The 22,610-nt window shown below is 41.1% G+C and overlaps 2 protein-coding genes across 3 annotated transcripts in view; both read left to right on the top strand.

The window, feature by feature from the left end:
• CATSPERE (catsper channel auxiliary subunit epsilon) overlaps positions 1-5,666 on the top strand; it is a gene marked incomplete at both ends in the record, with an annotated part of 76,526 nt that extends 70,860 nt beyond the window's left edge. The window contains 2 exons of the mRNA XM_081039451.1: positions 4,619-4,672; positions 5,513-5,666. Of these exons, the coding sequence (XP_080895577.1) occupies positions 4,619-4,672; positions 5,513-5,666 (208 nt within the window). The remainder of the gene's footprint in view (positions 1-4,618; positions 4,673-5,512) is intronic.
• A 3,541-nt stretch (positions 5,667-9,207) lies between these two features.
• The window catches only part of DESI2 (desumoylating isopeptidase 2), a 41,326-nt gene continuing 27,923 nt past the window's right edge, over positions 9,208-22,610 (top strand). Inside the window, exon 1 of one of the 2 annotated variants that reach the window (XM_081039449.1) lies at positions 9,208-9,493. In XM_081039449.1, the coding sequence (XP_080895575.1) occupies positions 9,452-9,493 (42 nt within the window). In that variant the 5' untranslated portion in view covers positions 9,208-9,451. The remainder of the gene's footprint in view (positions 9,494-22,610) is intronic. The other variant, XM_081039450.1, reaches the window with a different exon arrangement.

The raw sequence follows: 22,610 nt of genomic DNA, 5'->3' as shown, positions 1-22,610 counted from the left end.
GCAGGATTCCAGCCCCCCACACCATGCTCCCCAGACCAGAGTACTGGTGCCAAGAAGAGGAGCCCCTACATCTGGCGAAAAACAGTGGGGATTCCAATCATCTCAGTGGCTAGAAGGCTGTGGGAAAACCAGCCATCTTCTTAAACGGCCCACGCACAGACTCACTCGCTCGAAGACACTCACCTTGGGCTCCAGCGGAGGGATGATGACTTGAGGGGCCTCAGATACATATGAAAGGGCAGACTGAATTGTGTGGCTTCCCCAGGGAGGACTAGAGGACATTAGACATTTTCCCTGTGAGGAGTCCTTCTTTGGTGCAGCCGGCAGGTGGACACCATCTTTTCTGTATTGAGCCCGCCCCCTCCTGCCAAATCTGAATCTGATTGGCCTGGTGAGCTCCGCTGCTCTGCCCTGCTGACTCCCTAGGAGCACGCCCCACCCAAGTCATGCACCTGTACCACCGGAGGCACTTTCTCCACAAGCAGCCAGCCGCACCCCCATTGCACTCTTTCTTGGAAAACTATCAGAGTCTAGCAAGCCCAGATGGGCAGCGACTGGCCTCAGTGTGCTCTCAGACTTTTCCTGAGTCGCTCCAGGCTCAGCACTGGCACAAAACCAGAATTTACATTAACCTGGTGACCACAATTCTTCCTACTCTAGTGCCTCATCCAACTTGCCTACCACAGGAGGCTTTATCAGTGACTGAAACTTACAGGAAGCAGCAGGTAGCCGCAGGCCTTGATGTGCCCTGGCTTTTTGTGGGGCTACCCCAGACCTGGTACTTGTGGCAGCTGTCCTTGGTTCCCAGCATGGACTCTCCCACACACCTCCAGGTACAGCACAGGCAGCGACCAACTGTGGATTGCTTTATAGCTCCTAGCAGGTAGCCCCTGGCCAGTCACAGGCAGTGGGTGGCCTGGGCCTGTATCAGAGACTCTCACAAGAGGTCCCAGAACCAACATACTTGGAGGTTGGCTTCATACCACAGCAGAGCACTGCCCAATTTAGTCTCACAAGTGGCACACACAAGGGGTGATCTCAACAGGCACCAGAGCCTGCTGGGGTGAATCCCACTCAGTGGATAAGCCTCCCACAGCCAAACCCCACAGCCAGTCAAGTCAGCCTGAGAGTCAATCCCACCTACTGATATGCTAACAGCAATCAAGGCCCAAATATAACAGGAAGGCATGCACAACCCACACAAGGGACACTCCTGGAGCACCTGGCTCAGGTCACCAGAGATATTTGTCACTAGGCCCTATAGGACATCCAATACATAAGGCCACCAGCCCAAGACTGGGAGACAGCAGATCTATTTAACACAGAGAAACAAACACAGAGAGGCAGCCAAAATAAGAAAACAAAGAAATACATCCCCAAAAAAAGAACAGGGGGAAAATCCAGAAAAAGAACTTTAAAAAACAGAGGCAAGCGACCTACCAGAGACAGAATTCAAAACAATGGTTATAAGGATGCTCAAAGAATTTAGTGGGAACTTCAACAAAGAAATAGCAAGCAGAAAAAAAGACACAGAGACCATTTTTTAAAAGTCAGAAGTGAAGAATACAATAACTGAAGTGAATAATGCACTACAAAGAATTAACAGCAGAATAAATGAAGCAGAGGATTGAATCAGCAATTTGGAATACAAAGTAGCAGAAAACACCCAATCGCAGTAGAAGAAAAAAAGAATCCAAAAAAAACGAGGATAGTGTAAGGGTCCCCTGGGACAACATCAAGCATAACAACATTCGCACCATCGGGGTACCAGAAGGAAAAGAGAGAAAGCAAGACATTGAGAACCTATTTGAAGAAATAATGACTGAAAACTTTCCTAACCTGGCAAAGGAAATAGATATACAAGGCCAGGAAGAACAGAGTGTCCCAAACAGGATGAACCCAAACAGGCCCACACCAAGACACAGTATAATTAAAATTACAAAGGTTAAAGACAAAGAAAGAATCCTAAAAGCAGCAAGAAAAAGGCAACTAGTAATTTATAAGGGAGCTCCCATAAGTTTGTCAGCTGATTTCTCAATAGAAACTTTGCAGGCCAGAAGGGATTGGCACAAAATATTCAACATGATGAAAAGCAAGGATCTACAACCAAGACTACTCTATCCAGCAAGGCTGTCATTTAAAATGAAAAGATAGATAAAGAAAAAGTCAAGAAAAAGCTAAAGGTGTTCATCACCACCAAATTAGTATTACAAAGAATGTTAGAGGGACTTCTTTAAAACAGAAAAAAAATCAAAATTATGAATAATAAAATGGCAATAGTTACGTATATATCAATTACTTTCAATGTAAATGGATTAAATGCTCCAATCAAAAGCATAGGGTAGCTGAACGGATAAGAAAACATAACTCTTACACATGCTGCCTACAAAAGACTTTAGATTGAAAAGTCACACAAAGGCTTCAATAAAGAGATGGAAAAAGTTATTTCATGAAAATGGAAATGGAAAAAAAAAAAAAGCTTGGGTAGCAACATTTATACCAAAGAAAGCAGACTTTAAAACAAAGGATGTAACAAGAGACAAAGAAGGATCCAGTAATCCCACTTCAGGGTATTTATCCAAAAAATTCCAAAATGCTACCTCGAGGGGACGTGGGCATCCATATGTTCATTGCAGCATAGTTTACAATGGCCAAGATGTGGAGACGGCCTAGGTGTCTGTAGATGGATGAATGACTAAAGAGGAGGTGGTACATATATACAACGGAATATTGCTCAGGCATGGAAGGGAATGGGTTCTTGCCATCTGTGGTGGCCTAGATGGACCTGGAGGGTATTGTGCTGAGTGGAGTATGTCAGATAGAGAAAGAAAGATGCAATGTGATTTTGCTGATATGTGGAACCTAAGAACAAAATTAACAAACAAAACAGAAACAAACTCATAGATACAGAAAACATTTTGAAGGTTGCCAGATGGGAGGGTGGTTTGGGGGTGTTTGTGAAAAAAGGAGAAGGGATTAAGAAGTACAAATTTGTTGTTATGAAGTAGTTACGGGGGTGTAAGGTATAGGATAAGGAATATAGTTAATAATATTGTAATAACTATGTATGGTATCAGATGGGTACTAGATTTGTTGGGGTGATAGGGAGTAGGGTGGAAAAGCTGAAGGGATTAAAAAGTACAAGTTGGTAGTTACAAAATAGTCATGAGGATGTAAAGCAAAGCACAGGGAATATAGTGAACAATAGTGAACAATATGGTAATAACTATGTATAGTATCAGGTGGGTACTAGAATAGTCAGGGGGATCATTTCTTAAATTATACAAATGTCTAACCATTACGCTGTACACCTGAAATTAATGTAAAATAATATTGAATGTCAATAGTAATTGAAAAATTTTAAAAGGGGGAAAAAGGTATAGGGGAACAAGAAGTTCAAATTTTCAAGTATAAAACAAATAAGTCATGGGGGTGTAATGTACAGCATGGGGAATATAGTCAATAATATTGTGATAGCATGGTACGGTGTCAGATGGTTGCTGGACTTACCATGGTGGTCACTTCTTTAGGTATATGAATGTTGAATAACTATGGTGTATACCTAAAACTAGTATTAACACTGTACATTAGTTAATTGTTAATAAAAATCTTTTTTTTTTTTCAAAAAAAAAAAAAAGGAAATCCTTCCATTTGCAACAACATGGATAGACCTGGAGGGCATTGTTTTAGAAAGTCTACTTTGCTTTGAATCCTAATTTTGCCACCAGTAGTTATGCAGTCTTAAGTAAATTGCTTTGTCTCTTTGAAATTATTTCTGTCTGTAAAATGAGTCGATAATACCTATCATATAGTATTCTGCGGATTAAGTGAAGAACCTGGGTAAAAATCCTTATCTTTGCTGGAACTTAAAATTAATTAAGCTCCTTTTCTCTTCTTCCACACGAAGGTAGGTGAAATCAAATCATTGTTTATTTAGCTATAAGTTGTCTCATTCCAAGCAGTCTGCTAAGTTATGAGAGAAAGTCAGTAACTTTAGAAACATAACAGTTTCATATGTTGAATTTCTTGACATTCTCAGCTTCCCGAAGGAGTCAGCCTACATCGGTGAACAGCAGAGACACTTTGATCAGAAAACCCTGAATTCAAATCCCAATTCTGCTGCTCACAACAGTGTAAACTTTTGCAAGGAGCTTAACCTATTTGAGCCTCAGTTTTCTCACCTAACAGGGAGGGTTGCTGTAAGAATTAGCCAAGAATAAATTTATAAAGCATTTGGTACACTGGCCTGGTACATAGCAACTGCTCAATTAGTATTCATGTTCAATAAGTATTAATGCTCAATAAATGTTAACTGTCTATTATTTTTGTCAATAATTTTTGTTAATTATTACTAATATCATTATTGCTATTTCCTTGGGAATCGAAATGGTGTAAAGCTGTTAGGACAGTGAGATTGCACTGACAAGCTCTGGGAATTTTACAGCAAGCAGCGTAAGTCACACATACGGAAAAATCATCACCGCTGTTTTGTAAATGTATCTAATCTCAAGAAAATGACGCCTTAAGATTGTACATGACTTGATTGTTACCATAGACACATGAATGGAGTCTTGATATATTGTACTTAATCTTTGATATTATCTTTTCTAATTTGCAGTTTCTGTCCCCTGACGGCAGTATTTGCAATAGAGATCTATGGAATGATTCCCAGGTAATGATTGTGCCTAATCAGGCTTTAATGAGGGAAGTTGTCAAAGACCTGGGTGGCAGCTCACAAAGAAAGGCCCTTCTCCTATTTCCGTGGGTGGGTCCCTAATATCTCTGCTCTATGTGTGATGTCCTAGAAACTGTATGACTCTATTATCCAGGGGTTTTGCTCCATTCCCCTCAACAGCCATTGTCTTCCCATCACACGTCTTTCAACTCCACCTAACGACTGTGGCAGTGGGACTGGGAGGGGACAGTGGTTGTGCCCCCCCTCGAACACTGGCCATCATCCTGATGTATCTATCCATCAGGAAACTGGTAGTAAAGGCATTTCCCTGGACCCCACTCCAGTTTCTTTGGGGAACAGAGTAAAATGTCTTAACTCTAAAATTGGGATTGCAAATGATTTTGCTTCTCTCTCCTGGACCTGCATTTTGTTTGGTTGGTTGGTTTTGGTTTTTGTAAAATATTAAACAAAAGTGGAAAACAATTATTTATGGCCCTACTTCAAATATTACTGACTCCTCAATTTTTTTGTGCTAATGGGAGGCTCATGGTGCAAATAATCTGCAAATGAGATAAGACGTGTTGTTTCTAGGCAGCTTTGGGAAACTATAGCCTTTTTGCAGTCACTTTTCTCATTATATTTATCACACTGTCTATTTTCCTCCCTGGTCAGCCTCAAACACTAAGAGGTAAACATTTTGAGGATAGACAAGATGTCTTATTCATCTTTGTTTTCTGTCTGTGGCATAGTAGCTAGCTATTAAAAAATTGTTTAAATAAATTAACAACTAAAATGAACAGTAATTTCTAATGACTTCTTTTTTTTTTCTTATTTCAGTCCAAATGGCTACCTGGTTGCTTCTCTTCTCCTTCTCCTGATGCTACTGTTCTTTAGCATTCTAGTTTTTAGCTACTTCCATTATATGAGGATTTATAGACAATATATTTATTCACCAATTTACAAAACTGAAAGAAAGCAAAAGAGCAATTAGGAAAAAAGAAAGTTTACTATGGATATATGTATGTAAGACTGTGTATAATACTTATATTGAGACCATGAGTTTGACCAAGAAATACCAAGTATGAGCTCATAGTATCATCAAATTCAAAATCTGAAAAATGTTCTTAAATTACTCAAAACAAATATTTTCATATACACTGCTATTAAATTTATTCTTAATGTGTTTGCATTTATCTTCAGGTTGTTTGTATACCCTCATGCAGCTTAAAAAAATAAATTTTAAAAACTAAGTTTGGCTATTACAATCCTTCCTAAGAAAGAAAGTAAATTGTGAAAATGTATAAATGTGTCAAATATTATTAATTTGCATAGAATTTGTCACATGAAAACTCATGGCTATCAATATCTATAAAAAACTTAATGTGTGTATATTTAAACAATCTGTCAAACACATTTCAGAAGTTTTTCTAATGGTAGATTCACACATGCAATATACAACTTATGGTATTGAAAATAAGCTGATGTTCTAAGTTTAAAATTTTTATTTTAATATTTAAAATAGTCTCCTTAATTTGTCCAGATGTTATCACAGCTTTCTAAACAACTAGTATTTGTAACTCAGATTTCAACCAGAGAAGCTGGTGTGTGTGTGTGTGTGTGTGTGTGTGTGTGTGTGTGTATGTGTGTATAAATGATTGAATAAATGATTGTATTGACCATATAAATCAGCCTGTATTAGTAATTTAAAAGATTTTCCACAAGGTTTCATTAAATGAGAAGAGCAAGCTACAGAGAAGTATTTACAGTATGACCCCATTATATAAAACAAAAGCTCTGTATATGAGAGCATGAAGAAAAGTATGGAAGGACGCATTATCATTTTGTTTACATTATGTGCATGTGTACCACTGTGGGAAGGAAGTGAGGCGATGTATCAAGAGACGTAGAGAGGGGAGGATATAAACAAAACTCAAAACTGGGGAAAGGGCAAACAACAGAAATACAGTATATAAAATTTTCTCTTTATGTAAATTGATGTGTCTCTACACAAAAGACAAAAAAAAAGTGATAGCCACCACATTTAAAATCGTGTAATTCCAGATGGTATTTGTTTTCTTGACATTGCTTCCCACCACGTTGAGTTTATACTGTTTAATTAATTATAAAAAATAAAAATTTTCATCATGAACAAAAGAATGGGAAGCGAAGAAGTGGAGACAGCAAGTGTGGACAACTCAAAGGAACTCTCTGTGACAGGGAGCAAAGAAATGGAGGACAACTGGAGGCAGAGATGAGGTCAGGAAGATGCTATTGAACATTGATAGGAATAATCCAGGGGCTAGGGAAAATTGATGATGCAGGAGAGAGGGGGTACCTGCTGGATTAAAATCCTTGAGTAGGCAAGACAGAATGAGATCCAGTGCTGAAAGTGAAGAGTACATGGGAACAGACATAGGTAGGCTCTAGGAAGGTTAGGGAATGCTCCTCCCAAGCCTCCTACTGCACCATGTCTCCTCTTCCTCCTCCACTTGACCTCTAAATGAAGGATCCTGGACTGAGATTTACCTTTGGCCTTTCTCTTTTGTTAGCTACACCTTTTCCTAGGTCATCCAATCAGTCCCAAGACTTTAGAGTCAACGAGGTCTGACAATTGACAAACTTATTGCAATGCTGTTGCTAATCTTTTTTGATATCAGAGCCATTATTCATTATGAATTTGTACCAACTGGACAGTTAACCAAGTTTACTATTTGGAAGTGCTGAAAAGCTGCATGAAGAAGTTTGACGACTTGAACTTTTCACCAACAATTCATAGCTCTTGCATCATGACGACAATGCACCAGCTCACACAGCACTGCCTGTGAGGGAGTTTTTAGCCAGTAAACAAATAACTGTATTAGAACACCCTCCCTACTGACCTGATCTGGCCCCCAATGACTTCTTTCTTTACCCAAAGATAAAGGAAATATTGAAAGGAAGACATTGTGATGACATTCAGGACATCAAAGGTAAGACGACGACGGCTCTGATGGCTCTTCCAGAAAAAGAGTTCCAAAATTGCTTTGAAGGGTGGACTAGGCACTGGCGTCAGTGCATAGCTTCCCAAGGGGAGTACTTCCAAGGTGACCGTAGTGATATTCAGCAATGAGGTATGTAGTATGATTTCTAGGATGAGTTCACAAACTTAATTGGCAGACCTCGTATAATGGCCAAGACTCCAGTTTATTCAAATACCTACTTGACACCACAGATGTCTACAAGGCATCTCAAACTTAACATGACCAAACCATAACACTTGACTTCCAACCTGTTCTACCCAATTTTCACACCTTATAAATTGTACCACCATCCTCACAATGTCCCAAATCAGAACTCTGTAGGTTACCCTTGAATGTTCTCTCCCTAACAAACTCAACTCCCAACCCATTAGCAAGTCTCGTACTCTACTTCCAAAATATTCCAAAGCTCTCTAATGTCCTGTGTTCCACACTACCCCCAATGCCCAAGTCACATTTTGGCATGCACTTGTGGAATAGCTTCCTGATTGGTTGAATCAATTAGCTTTGAGGTTCCCTTTTAGTGGGATACTTGTCCTGGTATTTGCAGAGCTGGCTTTTTGTCCTTCAGATCTCAGCTTAAACCTCACCTTGTCATGAGACCCTCACACTGCAGCCACTCTAAAATTACTCAATCAGTTCATCCTCTTTTTAATTCTCTGCAAAGCCACTATCACTGATATTTTGTTTCTCCTCCCTCCTGCTCATTACCCTATTCCCCAGGGCCTGTAACACTGCCTAGCACATGGCAGACACACACAAAAAACTTGTTGAATGCATGTAAAAGCACCAACCTTGTCCTAGGGTTGTGCTAATCTGTAAGTACTGTACGCCCTTCCCATCCCAACAAGGCAGTTTCATAAAATGTAAAATTCTATGTTGGGGATTAACTGGATGCACGTTAACCCCTTCCCCCACCAGTAATCCGCCTTCCTCTATTTCCCCACTCCCGCCCCTTAAGAAAAGGGTAAGGAGGGATTTGGAAAACCGGGTCATTACTATAGTATTTTGTCACATTTTGGCTTCATCGGGCTCAACGTGACAGAAACTAACAGCAGTAGCACCAGCTAAGAGGGGTCGAAGACTTCAAAGCCAGCCAAGGGCGGACCGCAAAGGATCAGGCGCAGCGGCCCCTCCAGCACTGCATGCTGGGAACTGTAGTCCCACGGGAAATCCTGTTCTGATAGGCTCGGGACCCGCGCAGCATGCTGGGAGCTGTAGTCGAGGGCTGGAAATGCGCCACGACCAAGGGCCGCAGTTATTGAGACTCCGCCTTTTAGCTTCAGGCAGCGAGTGGGGGGAATCCCCCACCGCATTCTGGGAATTACATTCTTTCTGGGACCCCGGTCCTCTACGGTGGTGAGGCGCAGAAGCTGCGCCATTTTAGGTCCCGGGGTACCGGCAGCAAAGCTCCGGAGTGCAGGCGGGCTCAGCCCCGGCGCCGGGTTGGCCCCGCCCCCGGGGCGCCCGGCGCCCGCCCCTCGCTCAGGCCCCGCCTTTCCCCACGTGCCTGCCGCCGAGGGGAGGTGCCTGAGCCCGAGCGGGCCTGCCAGCCGTCCGGCCCGGCGGTGCGGAGGGTCCTGTCGGCGGCGCCCGGGAGCGGCCCGGCTTCCCGATGCTCCCGCGCCGGCTTCCGCGGGCCGGGCTGCGCGCTTAGTGCCCAGCTCTGGCTCCCTGAAGCGTCGGCGGGGGTGGGAGCGGCCTCGGCCCCGCGGAGACGGAGCGGCTGGAGGACGAGGCGGCGGCCGCGGGGAGGAGGATGGGGGCTAACCAGTTAGTGGTGCTCAACGTGTACGACATGGTGAGTGCGGCCCCTGGCGGCCCGAGCCCCGGCCCAGGCATCTCCTCGCGGGTCCGGCTCGGACCCCGGCCCGTGGCGCTTCCTGCCTCGCGTCCCCGCCTCCAGCTCAGTTCCCCGAGGGTGGGGGAAGGGGCGGATTCGTAGTTTCTAATCCGCGCGGGTGTCAGTGATGCCCGGTCTGCCCACGGGCTTTGGCCGAGGGTCGCGTCGACTTGAATCTGTCGCGGGGCCCGGACGCTGGCCCGGGGCCGGGCCGACGAGCAGGGTCCTTTCCGGAGAGCTTCCGTCGCAGGTCTGACCTGTCACTCCCACCAGCGCTGCTCCGCGGCCGCCCCGGTTCCCCCGCGTCTCGATTGCAGGTCCTCCCTGCTCTGCCCAACCGCGTATCTCTCATCAAGTCTTCAAAACTCTCAAGTCCCTGTAAGTCCAGAAAGTCACAGCTGTCGATGTCTGTGCTAGAATCTCGTTCGAGACGAACCGGAGTCGGCACACCCTCGCCTCCAAGGCAACCTCATTAAAATAAATGAGGCTAAGATTTATCAAGAAAGCAGCTGAATTATTTAGAGATCGTGGTGACGATGCTGCTCCTTTCCTAGACTGTAAAGACCACTTTCCAGGTGATGCAACAGGTTTCTGACGTGACCCCTGGAGTGTTTATTGTGTCATCTGACTTGGGAGCACTGCAGGCCCCCACAGTCGAGTCCAAGGGTTGGTTTGCCTTAAACAGTTAGAAGTGAAACACCCGGTAAAGAATTATGGTTGCAGTTAGACGCGTGCCTGCGTTTGCTTTTGGGGATTAGTTTTAGTTTTGTGATTTCTTCGTTTTTCTTGAAATTTCTTGTAAGTAGTTTGGCAAATGAGAAAGTCCGCATCCTTGTTTCTTGTTGGCTTAAAAGATGCAGAAGGGCAGAAATAGGACAGACAGGTCAGGAGTCTTGGTTCTCATTCACCCATCTCAACTTTTTCTTCCCTTGCATTGTTTATAGTTTCTAAATTTACAGTGTAACATCTTGGGTGGGAAGGAATGCCCTTACCATAATCTGGGCTTTACGTCCGGAGGACGTAGAGACTGCGGAAGACTTGAGTTGAGTTCTCCTAAGAGCTTGGAAGGGAAAGGTTAACATACAGAGAAAAGTGAAACATGGTACAAAAAGTTACAGAGAAGAGTCATCAGAACTGGAGGTCCTTGAAAAGCATGACGCTTTAAGGTTTTTGGCCTATGTCACTGGTTAGGAAATAATTCTCCAGATTTAAACTTTTTGTGATCAGATAGATTACCTTTATTTTTCAAGACTTTTCATCGCCAGTTGACTGTTTTGCCCCCACTCCACACCCTAGTGATCTGAATTTGGTTTCTTATTTACTCATGAAGACTATTACAAACCATCCCTTAGGATATATTCTGTTCTTGAGAGCATAGTATATCTCCTCTTCTAGATTATTAAACCGCTCTATAAATTGGGATTATGCAGTGGCCAGAAGGACACAGTTTCATAGCCTGAAAGAAATCTGGGGACGTAGAGGAAGAGAGTAGTTTGTTTTTTTTTTAATAAAACTGAAAGTACATTCTTTGGCATATAATGGGCTTCTTTATGCTTTAGGTATTCTATGAATCACAAAAATCATTGCTCATTGTGATAAACGTAGAAAAAGCTAAAGACATTTAAACCAGTATATTTTTAAGGGAGGAGTGTTCTGACAGATGTTAAAAACATTAATTAACAAAGATCTTGTTCCTCACATCACTTTGGTAAAAACTAGGTAGTTATAGAGGAAGCGAGTAGAGAAAAAGGTAAGTTAAACCTCTCCAGATAACTGAAAACAGGGTCTGGAATTTCTAGACCACAGTGATTCATTATCTTCTTTACTGAATACTTCCCATATTTATTTCTTACATATTGCTTTTTTGCTATCAACAGAAGGAGAAGGAGCATATGAATGTTTACCAAACCGACAAATAGTTGAATTATTAGACTTCTAATAAACGTGCTTTTGTATGTTCTTTGAAGAAGGCTTTGATTTATGACTGTTTTATGTCGTTAATACAGCTCTTTACAATTATTTAATTATGCTCCTGTAGAAGTCACAAAAACGAATTTCTTTAAGGAATTTAGAATATCATAAGGGAGGTACAATAGCAGTACAACTCAAAACAGAATAGTGTGATTTTGATAAGAGCAGAATAAGATGTAAAGGAGGGAACTATATGTTGTAAGATCAGTGAATGTTGAAAACTAAAAGGGGCAAAACTGGAAGGATTGGTAGGATCTCTGGAGGCAGACAACAATGGACATGAACAGAATGGCAGGAGCAGGAAAACGCAGGTTACAGGTTGGACTTGAGAAGTATCAGCGAGGCCAATATAAGGAGTGCAGGATGCATGAAAGGAGACAAAACTGCCAGTTTGACTAGAACTTTTATTAGTTTGGGGCTGGAATGAAGGGTTGAGGGGGTGCCTGTGAGCCAGGGGGACCCACTTAAAAGTTTTCATGATCAGAAGCAGCATGATCAGAGTTATGTTTTAGTACTGAGACCAATGGGTTGAAGTACAAATTTGTATTTATGATACTCATTTTTCTCAAGTCACTACTGGGTTTTGAGACATCCCACGGGCGTGTTCCTTTTCTCTTTGGTAGTATTTCCTCGTCATCACAGATGCCTTTCATGAGGATTGCTGTGGTCTGTACACGCCTAGTACATCAGCCGTCTAGAGTCCAAACTTCATAAACATGAAAATCAACCTTTGGTTTGCGCTTATAATCACTGTTTATAGGGACTTCTTGCCATATATCCTGTGCCTCTTGTCTGTGAGACTGTCACCTGCTTTAGCTCTGACTGTATTTTTACTATTCCCTAACTTGGGAGCTGCCGATCATTTCATTTCATCTCTAATTGTGCCACATGTACAAAATAATTGTATCAAGGCCGCCTGTATTAACTTCTTTCTCATGGCGGAATAGTATAATCCTTATAATGTTATCTAATCTGACACACGGCGCTGCTAAATTATTACTGTCACCTTCCCAGAGATTATGTTTCTCTTTGTACTTTGGAGTGATCTAGCACCAATAAAACATGTCCTGGAGTTATTTTCCAAGCCTTGGGAATGAGGTTACTCACTATTCCAAATTTACTGACATACACAGTAAAGCAGGGGATTCAGATTCGTTTCAGTTGCAGGGACATTCGCTGGTGTAGTCACTCTGGCACAAGGTCTTCATTTGTCATAGATCCAGGTTATATGCTTTCCAGATTATCTTGGCTACTAATGAATTAGTATTCATTATAAAAAATTATATAAAATATAAAAAATTATAAAATAAAGTTTTGCAGAGGTGTGACGATGTTTGTCAATTAATTCTTTAAACAATTTTCTTTCTATTTTTAAATAGTATCTGCACTTACTAGAAAAGAGCCTTACTAGAAAAAAGAGACACTTTCTAGGACTGTTCAAATGAGGAAGTTTTGGTCTGGTCTCCATTCTTTTGACCCTCCTATCTCCATTAGACTCTTCCAAGAGAGTGTGAGGTCACACACGTGTGATGGGATCTGACTTCTGAACATCAGCAGATCTGAGGGAGACTTTTTGGATGCGTTCCAGTCTCTTCATCTAAATGATTCCATAATGTTACGGAAGCAACATGGAACAAACTTTCTTCGTTCCCTCCTATCCCCATGTCAGACCTGTCCCCTTGGCTCGAGCCAACCCCTTACCCCCACACCAATACCTCATGTGTTGTAATTTTATCTTGTGAGTAGCACCTTCTTCTACTCATTTTCCAAGCTAGACCCTGGAAGTAAAACTAAATTCCTCTTTATTGCAAACCCTTCATACTCAAGCCACCAGGCCCTGTCTCTTACTTTGGTTGATTCTGTCTGAAAGTAACAGAGCTTGACAATGAGGGGCTTAAACTGGAAGGATACTTAAGTCCGCAGGTTAACAGGCCCCGCAGCCAGCTCACCAGGGACCAGGACTTTCCACCCTTCTCTTCTGCTCTCCTGAGCATGTTGGCTTTTGCGCTTGGTGGTCCCCCCCATAGTTGTAGAATGGCGGTCACAGCACCAAATACTGTATCCTCATTCAGCACGACATGAAGGAAGACAGGTGAGTTGGGCCTTTCTCTACATGCACCTCTCTCCATTTAATAGAAAGAAAAGGCTTTGCCAGAGCCACCCTCCTTTCCCAAGAGAGAGTCCAGAATGGGCTCGCATATGTGAGGAAGCGAAGGAGGAGGTATCTGGCTTTTCGATGAGTTGTGGGTAAGGAAAGCGCGGAGCTGGCAAAGGCAGTTAGCCGGGAACCTGTGTCTGTCACATACTTTATTTTCTTAGTATTCTTTAACTTGATTACCTGATTCTCATTTCCACTGTTGCTTTTCAAGTTCAGGCCCTCATTACCTGTGTTTGTATAATGTAATATCCTTCTTACTAGTTCCAGCCTCTGGTATTACTTCTTTTTAATCCATCTTCCCATCTTCCCTTCCTTTAGTAAAGTAATCTTTCTGAAACTTAAATGATTGTGCTATTCCTCTGCTTAACATTCAACTCCAGGATAAAGTCTACTGCCCTTTATGATGTAACCCCTACCCAGGACTTCCCACCCCACCCAACATATGCACTTCACGCTCACACAGTGAAATATTTTGGTTATCCAAGTCGGCTATATGCTGGTGTGCACCTCAGTGTCTGCATAGGCTCGTCCTTTTGTCGGAAATGTCCTGTTTCAGAAACGATCAGCTGGAACCTCCTGCCCCTTCCAGCTGTAGCTTAGGCTCTATTCATCAGTCTTGGGTGAACGTCTGTGCCCTAGTTGTACTTTTCTACCTGGCTTCCTCACTGCATGTATTACAATTCTGTGCGTCCCACTAGACTAAGTGCCATCATGGCATCATACTGTATATGTCATCAGTATCTAGCACAGGGCCTGTCACTAGAAGATGTTGTAAGTAAGTATTTACCAATGAATAGGATTTTAATTAGGCAGTTTTGTCAGGAATGGTGCTTAAATGGCATGAAAAGGTCATCTGATCCCCCGTCTTTTGGTACCAAATATCTATTTTTTTTCTTTGTACTTAGTACAAAGCTGGATTTTAGCTTAGATTGTTGAAATAGGGAGACCAAATAAAGGGGATAAGTCATGGGAATGGAATAGGAAATATATCAAATATTCTTCTTTGTCATGGGTTTTTTTATTTTAAGCACCGTGGGACTAAACAGAGGAAATTTTTTAATGTTTATTTTTTGAAGTTGGATCTTAGTCACTCCTTGGAACATAATCTTTCCAAAAACTCGATCAGTTCCTGAATTTTAACATAGATTAACTAGTTAATAGGAACTAGTCTTAATTTTCTCGTATACTTTCTGAGTCAGTGCCACTTCTACCTCTTGACAAGAAACAATGACCCATGAGTCTAGCTAAAAACAAACAAACAAAAAAGACAGTCATAATCTGTCCCCTACATTATCCATGCAGTATCTTTTTTTTTTTTTTTGGTTTAGTTTTTATCGAAAATAATTCAGTCTCTGTGTGTATCTGCTTCCTATTGCTGCAATAACAAATTGCCAAAAACTTAGCAGATTTATTATCTCACACCCTGTAGGTCAGAAATGCCGGTAGACCAGGCTGTCCCTCTACTCCAGGTCTCGCAGGTCAGCCAGCCTAGGCTTGGGGGCAAATCTGCTACCAAGGTTATTCAGTTGTTAGAGAATTCAGTTGCTGGCAGGTACAGAGCAGAGGTCCCTTTCCTTGGTGGCTGTCAGCCAGGAGCCTCTTCCAGATGTTTACAGTTTTTCGGATTTCTTATCTATGGTCTTCATATTCAAGCCAGCCAAAGCACAGTGAGTCCTTTTCCCTCAAACAGATTGGCGCTCCCCTTCTGCTGCGTCTGTCCTACCTCTATGCAGACAAAGTTTTCTGCTTTTAATGGCTCATGTAATTAGATGGGACCCACGAGGGTATCCAGGATAATCTCCCCATCTTAAGGTCCATAACTTTAATTACATCTGCAAAGTCCCTTTGCACACAATGTAACATAGTCACAGGTTCTGGAGACTTAGGGTGTAGACTTCTTAGGAAGTCATTCTGCTCACCACACCATCTATGAAAGGTATTTTGTAAACCAAATATGTTCAGTATTCCCTTTTAGCAGTCCCTCGACTTGGCATGGAATAAATCTTAAAATGGAAAATTTGAAGTATTCAAAAAATAAAGTATGGAAATGTTTTATGATTGGCAAATACTCAGATGTCCAAGCACATTGGTGTCTACAGGCCCTTCAACCTGCAGTGGAATCGGTTCCAAGGTCACATTTATGATGATAGATAAAGTTAACGAAATAGAATTCAATGAAACTTGTAAGTGAAATACTTTTAAATATCAAGGAGAGCCTACTATTTTGGGTGATTTCTTTTGTTAAATGGATTTTTCTTAAGACAGGATGTACTTGTACTTTCCGTTTGTTGACTGTCAGATTTTCTACAAGATTATTTAAATTCCAAAACAACATTATTGTTTAAGTGTCACCTAGTTGGTTAATAGAATTTAATGGAAAGGTTGCCAAAAAAAATCTTAAGATATAAGAAAAGCAATAAATAATAAAGGGAAATGAGATACATGAAAATAATTTTAAGTTTCAGTGTATCTGGAATGTAGTTTGGTGTTTGACTGTGGTGGTCCCCTACCCCCAAAACATTAACTTAAATAAACGAATAGACCAAAGAAGTTGTGGTACATATACACAATGGAATACTATTCGGCGTTAAGGAAAGATGATATAGGAGCATTTGTGACAACATGGATGGATCTTGAGAGTATAATGCTAAGTGAAATAAGTCAGACAGAAAAAGCAGAGAACCCTATGATTTCACTGATATGTGGTATATAAACCAAAAACAACAAAAGAAGAAGACAAACAAATGAGAAAGAAAAACTCATAGACACAGACAATAATTTAGTGGTTACCAGAGGGTAAGGGGGCTGGGGGGAGGGAGATGAGGGTAAAGGGGATCAAATATATGGTGATGGAAGGAGAACTGACTCTGGGTGGTGAACACACAATGGGATTTATAGATGATGTAATACAGAATTGTACACCTGAAATCTATGAAAATTTACTAACAATTGTCACCCCAATAAATTTAATTAAAAAAAGGAAAAAAGAATAGACCCCACATTATTTGAAATAAAAGTCTTTCCTCCCTAAATTGTGATGTCATCCTTATCATAATACTAAATTCTTGCCCATACAGAATTACTGAGTCTACTCATTACTACATTATTTAATTATTATAATTTCACAGTATATCTGAGTATATATATGGTTTGGCCAGTTTCCTTGATGATTATTCCCAAGTTTTCTTGGCTATTACTCACTTTCTTTTTTTTAGGACTATTTTGTAAGGCTCTCTGAAAAAATTCCATACCTTTTTTCGTCTTTTTTTTCAATTGTGTTAAAAAAACACATAGAGTTTACTGTCTTAACCATTTTTAGCTGTATAGTTCCGTATTGTATATTTATGTTGTGGTGCCACCAGTCTCCAGAGTTTTTTCATCTTACAAAACTAAAACTCTATACACGTTAACACACTCCCAATTTCCCCTTTCCCTCAACCCCTGGCTACTACCATTCCGCTTTCTGTCTCTATGAATTTGACCAGATACCTCACGTAAGTGGAACCATACAGCACTTGTCTTTCTATAACTGACTTAGTTCGCTTTGCATACTTGTGTCTTCAAGGTTCATTCATGTTGTAGCATGTGTCAGAGTTTCCTTCCTTTCTAAGGCTGAATAGTATTTATTCCATTGTATGTATGGACCACATTTTGTTCATCCATCTATCAATGGAGACTTGGGTTGCTTCCACCTTTTGGCTGTTGTGAATAATACTGCTATGAACATAAGTGTACAAATATGTGTTCAAATCCCCGCTTTCATTTCTTTGGGATATATAACCAGTATGTTATTTTTTCATTGTAATTGCACTAAACCTATAAGTTAACTTGGAAAGAATTGGCATCTTTTCTATAATATTTTTCCCCCAGTGATAAAAGCTTTGTTTTGCTTTTTGAAATTTTTATCCATAAAATACATGCAAACAGTTAAATGAGTTAATGCCTACCTCATATATATCTGAGCCATCTAGTAACAGAATAAACTTAATTAATAAGTAAAATACATGGCATATTGAGTGGCAGTGGGGTCAAAGAGGAAAATAAAGCCAGGAAAGGGGAGGGACAGTGTAGCTCAAGAAGGTGCAGTGCAGTTTGTCCTCCAGTTTCAGGTAGAGTGGCTGAGAAAGACCTCACCCAAGCAGGCATTCCTGAAGGGTGAAGGGGATATGCCATGTGCCTATCTAGGGAAAGAACGTTCTACACAGAGGGTAAGCAAGTCCAAGGGATCATTTGGGCCACATACCTCTTCTTAAGTAAATGTACAGCAAGAAACAAGAGAGGTTTTTAGGGTAATTTCTGATTTCTCAAGTAGGTTCATGAGGATCATTGAAAATAGAGCAGGCAGCACCAAGGAAGGAGAAGCCGAGATTAGGATGCGTTCCACAAAGGCGAAAAGCACCGTTGCTGAATGTGAAATGTGGCAGGAGTTACTGAACAATAGATTGGAAACTAAAGAGAGAATAGCAAGGTTTAGAAAGTCTCTGAGAACTCTGATGAGAAAGGTCAGTATCAGTATCCAAAAGGGTCAAGTGCTAGGCGGACTTTTTTAAACGTTTGGAACACTCAACCAAAGCCTGGTTTAACTTTCCGATTTTAAGGATTAAGGAGAATTTCCTGCAAATACACACAAGCAAAAAGGGAACAAAATCAAGCTGACTTCAGACTTCTTTCATGACACCAAAGCCTAACTAATAAATAAAATCGGATTTATCTACAGAGTATTGAAAGGGAAAACATTTCTGTCTGAATGTTATAGCTTCTCCAGTTGTCACTCCTGTGCAAAAGGACACAGACAATATCAGGTACCTTAGGGGAGTTAAAAGATGACTCAAGAACTTAAGAATGAGGTGGTGACAGTATAAAAGAAAAAGCCATGGGCATCTAGAGTTGTTTAATACAGGTAAATGCTATTACATAGCAATGATTCAAAACAGTGCCAATATCCAGAATTAACTCTTCAACGAGAATGAACATAATGTTAAAAAAATAAGTCTCAAATTATATTGATCAAACGCTTAGGTGAGGAAAGAGGCAAAAGCATCCAGCAGCCCTACCTAAGAGGAGGTAGGTCAGCAGATACAATTGATTCTTAATGGTACTGGAGTGTAGGTGTACATTCTTTTTCATGTACGTATTGTTGGGATAAAGTCAGATCTAGGGGGGAAAGAGCAGAGAAAACATAGTCCATATGGTATAAGAGAGAAAACAAAAAAATGTAAAATGAAGACAAGTACAACCAAGCATATAAATTATGAAATGACAGTAAATAAATTGAAATCCCCTATTAAGCTTAAGTATGTTTACAGTGTCCTCTGCCTCACATAAATTTTCAGTTACCTGTGGTCAAAACTGTTGTTGTTTTATGACCTTTCAGCTTCCATGTCATGATTTTCCCTGGTCTAAAATTACAGAAATAATCTACGTGTTTGTTCCCAAGTGGGAAGCCCGTTATTGGATGATCTATAGTTCCCCTTCTTAATTGGAAATACACGCCACCTTTATCGTACACTAAATTATCATGGATATATAAGCCCATTTCTTGACTTTCTATGCTATTCATTTATTTAGTTGCTTTTTCCTGCACTTTTATCAGATGTTCAATTGCAGTATTCTAGTGTGTTTTGATATCTGGTGATGGAGGTTTTTCTTATTCTCTTTCAGAATTTTCTTTATTTCTTTCACATTCATTTTTCAAATAAAAATTAGAATCCATTTGTCAGAAAACTCACTGAAATTTTAAGTGACATTAAGTTTATGAATAATTTTTTGGGAGAATTGATAGATTTACAATATTGAGTCTTCCCATAATGATAAGAGCTACCATTTTTGAGTAATTTCTGTATGTCAGCCATTGCTAAGCCTTTCCCACATATATTGTCCCTTTTTAAGATGATGAAACTGAGACTTAGTTGAAGAACCTCAGAATCATGCCCTTAGTGGGAGAGCTGTGTCACTAAAATCTGTGCCCCTCATCATTTTCTCCTCCGCCCATCCCTGGAAAGTGCTGTGTTTCTCTATTTATTTGTCCTAACCTTACACCCCTCCCTAAATTAACTTCCACTCTGTTTTCTCTCGAATTCATGAATGGGTAGTGACAAAAATATCCCCTACATGTGTGAATATTGCTGTGATGGTTAATTTTGTGTATCAACTTGGCCAAGCCGAGCTAGAACCCAGTTTTTAGTCAAACTCCAGTCTGGACGTTGCTGTGAAGGTAGTTTGGATGTGATTCACATTTAAACCAGGAGACTTTGAGTAAAGCTGACCCTCCATAATGTGGGTGGGTCTCATCCAATCAGTTGAAGGCCCGAAGAGAAAAGACTAGGGTTCCCTAAGGAAGAGGGAATTCGGCCTCCAGATGAGCTGCAGCATCAGCTCTTCCCTGGGTCTCCAGCCTGCCAGTCTTCCTGCACATTTTGCACTTCCCATTCCCCATAGTCACGTGAGCCGATTCCTTAATCACCCCCACACTCCTCCCCTCAGCTAGGCGAGATTCAGTAGCCTACCATCATAAAATGGCCTCTGTCATACTTGTCTGACAACCCTGGTCAAATTGACCTCTCCATGAATTCTCCATCTCTGCACCTGAATGCAGCTAGAGAAAAACATACAACCATACTGACTAATCTCACTTTAAAATCGTGACTACAAACCCCACGAGGACCCGAAATGCTGTGTGGCAGTGCGTCCTTATTCTCTGGTCAACCGACTTTCCTACTTTCCACGACAACTACAGTATTTCCGACTCTCCACTGACATCTTCACTGCTTATTTCACTTGGCGGGGAGGCAATTGGAGAGGATTTTCCCATTCTTCCACCACCACTGTCCTGCTAGGGTCTGCCCTCCCTCCTATTTCATGGATGGGCTGAATCACCGTGCCCTTCTCTGAGGTCATACCTCCCACGGTGTGCTGGCTCCCATCCTCTCTCCCCCTTGCAAGGACTTCCCTCATTGTCACCGCTCTCTTCTGCCTCTTGTTTTCCCTCTCTGCTGTCATTCCGGTCAGTATGTGAACATGCTGTATTATTATCCAGTCCTCGTCCATCTGAACTGAAGAAACTGTATTATCACCATTGACCATGAGCCATAATGTACCATGCTCCAAACTAGGGGTTTGTATCTTTCATCAGCTTCTTCAGAAATGTATTACTTTAAAAAGACTAACAAATCCGGAAGCAAGCAGGATAGCCAGTAATTACTTCTTAAAGGTTTGTTGGGCTCACCTGCAGTTCCCATAGGACTTGTCACCCTGAAGCAGTTCCTTGGTCTCCACTATGCCACCTTGCTCATTGCTGCTGCTTGCAGGACATAGAAGCATGCGGTTGGACCCCAGCAATGGCTTAGGGTTTCAGCCCTCTCTCTGCCTGGCTGCTCACCTGTAGGGGCCTGCTGCTCGCTGCTCTCCTAACGGGTCTCCCTGTGAGGTGGCAAGGGAGAGCCCCACACCGGCTGCACTGGCTCAGAACAGGAGTGCTGACGTGCAGAAGAGTCCTGACCGAGGCAGGGGCAGCAAGAAGCTGTACCAGCTTCCTCCTTGGTCAAGCCTGCTGTCTGGAATCGGTTCTAAGTACACTTGACCCATGAACAACATGGGGGTTAGGGGCACCGACCCCCTACACAGTCGAAAATCCACATAGAACTTTTGACTCCCCCAGAACTTAACTACTGATAACCTCCTGTTGACCAAAACCCTTACCAATAACAGTTAACACATATTTTGTGTTTTATGTGTCTTCTATACTGAATTCTTAAAGTAAGCTAGAGAAAAGAAAATGTTATTAAAATCATAAGGAAGAGAAAATACGTACATATAATTTATGCATTCTTGAAATACCTAACTTTTTCTTAATTTTTTCGATAATTTTAAGCTACGTGGTTTGCAAATTTTTTCAAATGTACCTATTGAAAAAAATCCATGTATAAGTGGGCTCGTACAGTTCAAACCCGTGTTATTCAAGGGTCAACTATAATGTAATGCAGTTGTCTTTGTGGGATTGCCTGGAACCAGAATTCATGGGTTTGTATCCTACCTCCTGCTTTTCAGCTGTGCCACCTTGGGAAAGTTACATAACCTGTCTATGTCTCTGTTTCTAAAATGGGACCAGTAATGTATATGTTCCTTAATAGTAGTAATAGTAATCTTCCTTTCTAAAATGTATCTAGTCCATACGGATATTATAAGGATCATGAGTCAATTTCCATAAAATGCATAGACTGGTACCTACCGTGTTTCCCCGAAAATAAGACCTAGCTGGACCATCAGCTCTAATGCGTCTTTTGGAGCAAAAACTAATATAAAACCCAGTCTTATTTTACTATAAGACCGGGTCTTTATAATATATATATATATATATATATAATATAATATAACATAATATAATGATGGGTCTTATATTAATTTTTGCTCCAAAAGAGGCATTAGAGCTGATGGTCTGGCTAGGTCTTATTTTCGGGGAGACATGGTAGCACGTGATAAGCACTAGGAGCTAGAAAGTGTTAGCTATTGTTATTGCTAATTTTGTTATTTGCAGGTTAATAGAAGCTAAACAAGCTTGCATTTGAATACTTTCAGCAGTTACAACACTTACTGGTAGTAACTGGATCTTCGGACTCTCCTTAGTTTATCTGAAGGATTGCTACCCAAACTGAAGCATTCATTAATAGCAGGCTGTTGTATGTTTCACACTAGCTCTAAAATCTCCGTCGTCGTATGTGTGTAGCGTTCGGGTTAATCGTGGAGCCTTTTTTTGCCCCTTGTGTGTTCCAATTAAGAGCTGGTCTTTAGCCTTTCAGCCAGATAAACATAATGGAATTAGTTTGTTTTTAAGTGTTTGTGGAAATTGTGAAAATAAACAACTTAGCCTGAGATTGATTTGTATACTATTGTGTACTTATAATTTCTAGCTCATTGTCCAAGAATAAGTTAAAAGACCCACCAGATAAG

Source organism: Rhinolophus hipposideros (assembly GCF_964194185.1).
Source record: "Rhinolophus hipposideros genome assembly, chromosome: 26".
Taxonomy (NCBI): Eukaryota; Metazoa; Chordata; class Mammalia; order Chiroptera; family Rhinolophidae; genus Rhinolophus; species Rhinolophus hipposideros.
The sequence above is the reverse complement of the archived record's forward strand: the minus strand, read 5'-3'. Positions and strand labels throughout refer to the sequence as shown.